At 41.9% G+C, this 10,099-nt stretch overlaps 1 protein-coding gene across 1 annotated transcript in view; it reads right to left on the reverse strand.

Annotated features, from left to right (window-relative positions):
- Window positions 1–6,718, reverse strand: part of LOC121614460 (contactin-associated protein-like 4) — a 93,305-nt gene extending 86,587 nt beyond the window's left edge. Inside the window, exon 1 of the mRNA XM_041948322.1 lies at window positions 6,619–6,718. Coding sequence (XP_041804256.1) covers window positions 6,619–6,703 — 85 coding nt within the window. The 5' untranslated portion in view covers window positions 6,704–6,718. The remainder of the gene's footprint in view (window positions 1–6,618) is intronic.
- Between the last annotated feature and the right edge of the window lie 3,381 nt (window positions 6,719–10,099).

A 10,099-nucleotide genomic window follows, 5' to 3' on the forward strand; every position in this document is an offset into this window, starting at 1 on the left:
ACTGACTCACCTTATTGCAGTCTTGTATATATGTCATTTGCTCTCAGGTCTCTTTTGAAAAAGAGATCTTGAACTCAATGAGACTTCCTGGATTATCAGATGGAGACTAAAGAACTGCCAGGTCCTCTAAACGCAGGGTGAGACTCATGTGACTGATGGAGGACACATTTTCTTTTTTCTGTGCCTTTGAAAACCGTCATAAATCTGTTGAAATCTAAATCGGTTTGATGATGTGATGTGGGTTTTGCTCTGGTTCAGGTACGAAAAAGGATTTTAGTTCAGGAAAAGATCGTGGTTTGGGTCACAATAAGTACTTTTGTCCCCCTACTTTTGTAACCATCACTTTTTGTTGTCATGGTTACAATAATAAACACATGGTTAAGGTTATGGAACAGTCTTGGTCATGCTAATAAAAAAAAAAAAAACAACGGTATTGACCATTAACGTCATCTAGTCTTCCTGCTTTGCTCCCGTCATAATTACTACAGCCACTAGAGGGCAACATAAGGTGCGACGGGGTACCTGCTGACTTTCTGTGCTTCTTCTTGTGAGGACTGGCTCCACTTTGGACACAATTGCAAGTTTCGTATGACTACAGTACCACCTCGAAATAAAATCCTAAAATCAAAATACAGTATAACTGTAAGAACCTAAACAAATGAATACTAGTTGGGATTTTGCTGAGTTTTTACTTCAAGCACAGTAACAATGGTCCGCTTCTCTGCTTTTCAGTGCGGCTAGCTGGGCTAGCTTTGATGCTGGCTACCAAAAAACAACCTGGCTGCCTCTGTCAGTCACATAACTGCACCTTGCACATGAGCGATGACGAGTCCCAGCAACCACAGGTTTACTTTTGGTGTTTATAAAAATGCACACCTGAAATAGCTTTATTTACAGGACAAGATGTTCCCCTGCACAACTGATCTGCAGAGATTTGGAATAAAACTGTCCAAGTGCTTCCCTCACAGATAAGTCATCATCTAGTTTCGCCGCACAGATGCTGAATTACTCTGAAGGAAGAAACGCAAACATCATAATCTCTCAGGACGGATTTCAGCTCCTGCCGTTCGCTCTGATAAACGGCTTCGGACAGACCTTGCCCCAGGCGCTGGCAGCGCACTGAAGTAAATGACGTGTGGAGAGAAGTCAAGAGGATTATTAAGTGAATGATGAACAATAGGTGGGCTCTCTCAGGAATAAACGACTGAAGGACAACATATTGGTCTGAGCGAGCTCGTTTTTCTTTTGGCTGTGGCTCTTAAATGCCAGACTCCTCCCACTTACCAAAGGAATTTCCTGTGAGGCAGTAAATTCTTTAATCCAGCCGTTGTCTGTCGATGCTAACGTCATGGTGGCCTGTACCGTGTTTTCTGTCCATCGTGCTTTTCCTTCATTTGTCCATCCAGCTCTTTTGATTGGATCCCTCAGTAGTAATTTGCTGTCTGAAATATTATAACACGCATGGCTTCCTTACTTTTATAGCATTGATCCATCCTTGTGCCAGATAACTACGTGATCACATCCTGATTTCTAACCCTTATATAATCACTTGACGTGATTAAAAATGTGCTTAAATTACGTGTCATCATCCTAAAATTTGCATTTGTATAAATTTGGATGTATAAGTAATAACATACACACATTAATTCGGTTTTGTTATACTTCTGTTGTAGTCCATATTTTTTATTATCTCTTTCATCAATTTCATTGTAACTGAATTGTTCTGTGTAAGCTCACACTGAGGAGCGTTAATGTACATTATGTCCTCTGCTCTCTGACCACTGCCGCACTGAAGCAAGCGTCTCCACTGCGACTTTCTGATTCACAGCCTCAGCCTGAGGAAGCAGTGGAGAGGCAGGGACAGTCTTCTCCACGGGGACGGATTAGTTACTGTGTTCAGCAGCGGGTCAGATGCGCCTCTTTCACTCAAGGCGGCTACGCCTTCATGTAAGTTCGCTTGCATAACTTTAACCTCATGTTTGCTTTAAACACCCAGGGCCAATCCAATTAATGTAAACCCACAGCGGGGAGAGTGTCATACATGAATGTCTCACACCGACACAGCAGTCCAGCTCATATACACAGGGGATGACGGCTTTCTATGGTCTTATGTTGCTGATGTTTTGAACAAACGTCCTGTGTTCAGGTGGGGAGTTTGAAAGGTGTTGGTGTTTCCAAGGCAGCGATGGCCAAACCAAAGACAGTCTGAGCTGCATGGTGGGAAATGTAGTGGTTTTGGAGAATTAAGGTATCTTGGTCTCTGCCACTTTGATTTTTTATTCTTTTTGTCTTCTTCTTGTGCCTCCCTCAGCTTCACGAAAGTGCAATGCTAAATTCCTGGAGTACCCCTTTAAAAAAAAATTATATTTTTTTTCTATGAAAACACCAATAAGTAGGAATAGGAAGCCTTTCGTTGTTTTTTTAATTTACAGTCCATTTCATTGGTGAGCCTGAGTGTCCTCGTCAAACTGTCCCTGTGTGCCAAACCTATGCTTTTATAGTGGTAACAGCTTGTTTTATGGTTTAACTAAACACTGACATGACACATCACAGCATAGTTATAGCAAAAATAATGATGTTGAAATATAGCAAGAAAAAACTGAAATTGAAATTAAAATAGCTAATTTACTAAATAAAGAAATTAATTTTCTTATATTAGAAAGTGAAAAGCACAGAGTAAATGATTAAAAAACTCACCATCTGCTTCAATCAAATCCACTGTTGCATAATGAAGGCCTTTGTGTTTTTCACTGTAAGGGCACAACAGTCACGAAGAACTCAAGCTCTGTCAATCAATAATAGAGTTTGCCCCCCCCCCCAAGCTGGTATTAACGGTTGCATATGAGCACAACGCAGGCCTTCATGTATAATTACAGTTAACATTTAACAAGAGGATTCACATGTCTTCAGTGCTTTGAGAAACAGTTGAATTACCCAGAAAAAGAACGAGTGCAAGAATCCGGAGAATTTCTGAAGGCAACTGAGGAAACGCAGCCTAACAACACAGCAAAACTAATTAAATAATCCACTAATTAATGTAGAAATACATCCAAGGCAGTGTTGTACTGCTTGAAGAAACAGTAAAAAGAACCAGAACGAAATAACTCATGAGAGATCAAAACTTTCTGAGGGCACAATTAGAGACATGGCAGTCTGTACTCGTGTCCCTCTGCTCTGGAAGAATAATCGAGCAGACTTTATTGTTGTTGACGTCAATGTTATTCGGACAAGGTCAGCAAAAAAAAAAAAAAAAAAAAAAAAAGTTGTGCTGTTTTTCAGCTGTATTTTTGCATCAATGGCACGCGTTCACATTTTTTGTCATGCTGGCTCTATTGAAGGCAACACTGGACGGATGAAGAGGAGATGAATCCTGCTGACTTCAGTGATCACCTGACTTCTCCTATGAAACCACTATGAGCAGGACCAACTTTTAATTTGTGCAATACCTTGCTTTATTGCACCAAAGTCCAATTGTCCTTTGTGTTTAGTGCTAATTTACAAATGTGAGCATGCAGGCTATGTTTCAACCAACACTTGCCATAAGTATTGCATTTGTATGTGTATTTCCTCCCGAATATTAACAATTCTATACTAAAAAGTACTATTTTTATATTGAAATTGTGCAAAATTAACCAGAAATTATCCACATATTTACCATCTCTTTGCAACCCTATAGACTTACCTTCATCAGACAGCCAGAAACACAACTCTAAATGTACCAAATGGTTCCTAACAATTTTACGAAGCAATGATATGTTAACGATGCTTACCGTTTGTTCTGCTGCCCCCAAGTGGCCAGAAAAATATCTTAATACTCCTTTAACGTCGACACCTGAACTAACAGTTCTCTTCATATCCCCGTGAGAAACAGTGGCTCCTGTCTGATCACACCTTTTGGTTAAATTACATTCTCTGCAAGCCCGACCTAACCTATTCTACAACCTTCATGTGAGAAGCTATTACAAAACACACAGTGACTTTATCCTGCTGTTAATATCAGAAGGCGATTAAACGCACAGTGACTTTACTGCCCTGCGGGTAGCTGTTTCACACGCTGACTTCCTTGAATCTCATCACATAAACCCCAGCACTTCACTCCTCCGGCTAACAAGTCATCTGAGTGCCATCTGCGGCTGTTAAAATATGTATTTCTACTTTGTTGTCATTTAGTACCGCCTCCATAATGAACAGTGAACTGTCTGCAGGGGGGAAGGAGATGTCAGGCTGAGTCTGAAACCTGCGGCTGGGATCCCTCCACCTCTGCAGTCTTAACTTATTATGCTGCTGTGGTTTATGGTCCGTGCATGATGAGTGTGCTGCTGGGTCAGGCCGGGAGAGATAAACAGAGAGATAGACAGAGGAGGGGAGGGCGGGGTGAATGGCTAAGACAGGAAAACCAAAACCGAAGAGGAAGAATTACAGATAGAACCACTTATAGTGAACATAACTGCATGAGAACAAACTGTAAAACATGCAATGAATGAATCAATGTCATCACTCTGAGCCTCTGTGGAGGGTTTTAGTGTCTCGCTGTGGTCTTAATGCTGTTTCAGAGGTTTTTACACCCTGACAGGAATCAAACTGAGGGGAAAAACTGAAGCATTCGCACTGGTTTTGGTGTTAAATCCCCTTATGAGTGAAGCTCAACTCATAGCTGTACAGAAGGAGTTGGTGACAGAAAGATTAAATCACCTGCAGAAGAAGAGGGGAAAAAAGAGTACAGAGTACAGAGAGAGAAATCGGGAGATTTAGCCAAGAAACAGGTGGAAGACATGCAGCAGGGGGGAAGGTACAGAGGAGGGATTAGGGAGGAAGGATCCAGCGACACAGCAGCAGGGCAGAGATCTGGGTGGAGGAGGGACAAAAAAGACGAAGCAAGCGTGGAGAGAGAAAGAGAAAGAGGAGAAGAGGGAGACGGGAAGCAGCAAGGAGAGTGAGATTTGTTGACACGAGAGAGAAAGAGGAGCTGACAGAAAACAGCAGGGGGAGGACACAGAGAGAAAAGAACAACGAGCAGAGGAAGAGGAGAAGACGGAGAGTCAGCACCAGAGTCCGAAAACAGCCAGAAAAAGAGCAGGAACAGCAGGAGGTGAAGAGACAGAAAGGAAAGGGCAGAGGGAAAGGACTGAGAAACTTTTGGTTACGCTGTAGATGTTTCTTTCAGGCAGGAGGAACTGCAGATCTGTTCTAACAGCATACTCCTCCTCATATCATCTCTTCTCCCATCTGTCCCCCTGTAGAAGGAGCGATCAGTCTTACGTCGCTCTTCGACCGTCTCACAGCCCACTGGCTTTCCATTAAACTGCAGCAGACCTCAGTCATCACTGTGCACGGTGCTTCATGTGACATTTTCATGATGATGTGTGAGAGACGGTCTGTCGTACAGAGGATTAAAACTCAAAAGGGAGCCGGGAAGGGAGAAGTATAAAGGCAAGGAAGCAAGTAAAAGCACAAAAAAGAGATCAAATATAACACAGAAAAGAAGAATGAAAGAGAGGATCTGATGGCATATCAATGATATGTGAAAGAGAAGCACAAAACTGTGAAGAGATGGAGGAATTTTACAGCCATCTGCTTCATTTTTTTTTCAAGCATGTCTCATTACACACCGAGATTCATCTCAATTCACCTCTATCCTCCCTCCATCTGGATTCCCTCCATCTCTTCTCTTGGATTTCTTTGTTTCACCTGCCCTCCTCATGCTAAGGAGCAGACACACCTGCACATTAACTGCTGAGCTAAACTGCCTATTAACAGGGTAATGCAGTCACCTGAAATAACTTAACACACATTTCCTCCTTCATTTCTCCACCGCAGAGGTCAGATCATCCAACCTGCAGCCTCCCAGTCCCACTCTAACCTCTCCAACCTGCAGAGGCTGCTACCTTTACCTCTCTCACGCACACCTTCACACCCCGGCTGCTCTCTGGAGTGTGTGAGCACAGACGTGGCTCAGTTCCAGGCTGCACATCACGCTGCGCCGAGCGCCAAATTAACCAGAGAACAAAGCGACAGCGTTGTTTTTGCGCGCACGGTGGATGAACTGGCTCCTAACACGTTGGGGTGAGAGTCACATGTTTCTATTGGCTCTGAACGCGTCTTTGAACATTTCTCTCCAGAGCAACAGCATCCTCGGATTACGCAAAGCTTCCCATGAAGGAACATAACAATTCTAACCCTCGAAGTAAAACCGCTAAACAAAATGCGACAAAACAGCCTGAATAAAGGAAACTATTAACTATATATAACTAGGACAGCTGTCAACTTTTAAAACCATTCCAGTCCTTATAAATATCAGAACATTTAATCATCATCATTCACAACAAACCACTTAAACTCTTCTTATTTCTCCTTTACAATCGAGCGCTGACGCGTAACTGAGACGCGCAGAATCCCAGTTTAAAGAAAGAAAAACCTGCACTTTATCCAAGTCAACAGAACAAGTAAACGTGACAAATTGCTGAATATCACTGAATCCAGAAATCAGTAGCCTTATATTTTCCCATGCGGTTTGACAGAAGAGTGAAGCCCCGTTTCAAACCGCCTCTCCGGGTCTGCGCTGCCCGGACTCGCTGCGTCTCCTCCGGGAAAAGTGTAAAAAGCGCACAGCCTGCTCACCTTCTCCGGTTGTCCCGTACGAGCTGCAGAGAAGCAGGGCGACCTGAGCGATAATCCCAGCGACTCTTTTAGTCCACAGATCCATGATGAAGCGGCGGGAGGCTGCAGAGAAGCCCGGCGGCTGCTGGAGGAGAGAGACGGCCAACCTCTCCTCTCCAGCTCCAAGAGAGATCTCCTCAAACCCGACTGAAGGAGGAGGGAGGGAGAGAGAGAGAGAGAGAGAGAGAGAGAGAGGTGCACTGTTCAGTCTGTTGTTTCCTCATGAATTCAGCAGCTCTGTGGTTGGAGGCAGGCTCTCACACTCACAAGCAGCACTAAGTGATGAATAAGTTGTCATTGATGGGGTTCAGATGGGAACTTCAGTTTCACCACATGGTATTAATTAAAAGAAAACAATTAGCCACTACTGGGACAGACCACACATCAACAAACAGCAGGACTTTACATGACAGAGATGGAGTTATAAACAAAATAAAGCCAAACAGTTTATTGTTATATTAGCTGAATGTTAATATCAGTGTGCTAACCGGCTCACAATGCCAAACAGCAGTGTGCCTCACTGACAGGCCCTGATCATTCATGGGAGCTGATGAGTCAGAAAAACAGTTTAAGTCAGTGAATTGTAACTTGTAATTTGCTTTTACCTTTACTGCACTCTATTTCACAGGGACATATTGTACGTTTTACCTCACTGCATTTGTTGGCACTTAGCTACTGGTTACCTTTTTCATACAATTATAATAATAATAATAATACGAAGGTACTGTGGAAGGAGCCATTCTTTTGATATTGAAGCACATTTTGCTGTTAATACTCCTGCACTTTTACTTTTGAATTCAGAACTTTTACATTTAATGGAGTATTTTCATATTATGGTATTTATAGTTTTACTGAAGTAGAGAGTCTGAGTACTATGATATCTTCCACATGGAGAGAAATGGCATTAAAACTACAAAATGGCTGCAAAGCCACTATTGCTGGCATCTATCTACTTAATGTGAACAATATAAACACTAATGTCGTTTATATATATATAAACATAATATATATTTAGATTATATATATAATTTTATGCCAATCCATCACATAGATGTTGAGATATTTCACTTAATCATTGAAAACTGACCTGTTGGTGCATTATGAAAAGTCTTCAGGGTCATTATGATTCATCCTCTGTGGACCTCTGCACAAAATTTCACGGTATCTATCCAATATTTTTGAAGATATTTCAGTCTGGACCAAAGTGGTGCACCGGCTGACCGACCAGCGTTGCCATCCTGATAGACTCACTAGTGTAGCTAAAAATCAATATTCTCATGAAAATGAAAGAGGGAGGCTGGGTGCAGATTTATGTCACTGAAGGAGAAATAAGGATGCTATGCGTTCAGGTTAAGACTTGCTACACCATTAAAATCATAAACCGCCCTGAAAACAGCTGGAGAGTAAATCATTGTATGATGTGAGATGGTCCACAGTTTCAGGGGACAAAGGTAACATGTAAAGGAATCATACCCAGCATGAAGCGATAGGAGGTGGATCAGAGCTGAGCAGACTCACAGCAACATCGTTAGGAAGTAGAAGTCTGTGGTGTTTCAGAACAGATAGCAGAGGGAGTGCATGCCTACGTTGCCCCGGGGGGTTCAGAAATCAGGTGCTGTACAGATTGTTAGCTGTGAACACAAATAAATGAGTCAGACGCAGACTGAAAGACGACAAACAAAGAACAGAAATAAGTAGGAGGCAGATCATGGAGACCCCACGGGAAATAACATGAGCCCATAGGTATGAGAAGAGCCACAAGAGAGTCAAGCTGTCTTATCATACATGACGATAAATCAGAATAAAACAGACCAGACTGGCCACCGACTTTGCAGTTAAACCGTATTTATGGCTGTTGGATTTTTATGGAAGTGTTTTCAGCAGCCAACCGGAACCAAACTTTCTATTCTCTTCTTCAGTCTCTCTTCAATTGACTTCTGATACTTCTTTACAGATTAAGAACAAGAGGGATCAATTCTTCACTGACATGAGTTGAATCACGGCTTCAGTGGCACTGACACCATCATAGATAATATGAGTGGCTGACAGGTGTCCATTCAAAGTGTATTAGCTCAAATATATGTTAAAGGACACTGGTTGATCCATGTTGTAAATTAGGTATTTTAAAAAGATGCTCCACACAAAATCCAAGTGCCTGTTGAAAGCTTTTTAGTTTCCACATAAACAGAGAAAACTGGTTGTGATTAGTTTGAATTGGTTTTATTCCAATTGTAAGCTATATAATAGTGGTTTCTTTCAATCAAAACATTGAAAGAAACCACTCCTGAAGCATAGCCCACTTCTCCGCTGTCATGTCCAAGAAATTGTGTTAAGTTAAGTTTTTGTCCTGTGCCCATGTTGTCTTGTGACTTCCTGTTTTATTGTGAAACCTAACTCTCCTCTCGTTTCAGGCCCTTGACTTCCTGGTGTCCTTCCCGCCTGTCTGATTGTCTACCCCGCCCTGATTGTTTCCACCTTTTCCCCATTACCTCATGTGTATATATAGTCTGCGTTTCCCTTTGTCCCGTGCCAGTTCGTCTTGTCTCGTGCAGTTTGAACATACGCCTATCCATGTCAAGTCTTGCTATCAGGTTTTGTATTTCTTTGTTACTTTGTCTAGTTAAACACCATTGTCTTGCCTTGCCTTATTTGATACTTTGCCTTGTCTTTTCCTGTCGCAGTTATTTTCCTCGCAAGAGTGAGTTTTGTTTTCCTCCTTGAGAGCGATCTTTAGTTCTTTGAATAGTTTGTGTCTTCCTCTGTAAAGAGCGATTAACTTTGTTACTTTGCCATTAAAGATTGTTTGTTTTGCACTTTGTCTCTGGAGTCATGCATTTGGGTTCACGTCCTAGTTCGGTTGTGACATCCGCCATCTATCTGTAAGATCTAAACTCTCAGTTTCAACATATTATGGCTGCATATGCTTCCGGCAGAGAAGTGGATCTGAAAAACATCTCATCTGTGTTTAGATCGAGAGTATTTTGGTGAAACTATGACAGCTTGGACCACTGGAATCCATTGTAACCCCTGTGAATTAACTCTTTCTGCTGCTTTTGTAGTAGAAAGAGAATTCAAGGTCAGCACAGCCTGCAGGAGGTGAGTGGATTTTTTTTCATGGATTGCAGGAAACTTTAGGAGCAATTGTTATACCCCGTACTTAAAAAATACTAACATTTAAAACATAATTTGCTTTGGTAAGTGGCTATTGTAGAAGCACATGAATGCACCATGAGGCTTTTCACTAGAAAATAATGGCCTCTATGGAAGAAACACTACTTTGCTTTGCATCAAGGCTTCCATCCCATCTATTATATTCTTACAAAGTGACACCATGTTTTGCATTTTTGCTTATATAACACATTCAAAAAAAAGGGTTTATATCCAATTCAGAATAAAAGAGAGGTGCAGTCTCCAACATTAAATTGAATACCAGTGGCCATTC

Source organism: Chelmon rostratus, chromosome 12, assembly GCF_017976325.1.
Source record: "Chelmon rostratus isolate fCheRos1 chromosome 12, fCheRos1.pri, whole genome shotgun sequence".
Classification (NCBI taxonomy): domain Eukaryota; kingdom Metazoa; phylum Chordata; class Actinopteri; order Chaetodontiformes; family Chaetodontidae; genus Chelmon; species Chelmon rostratus.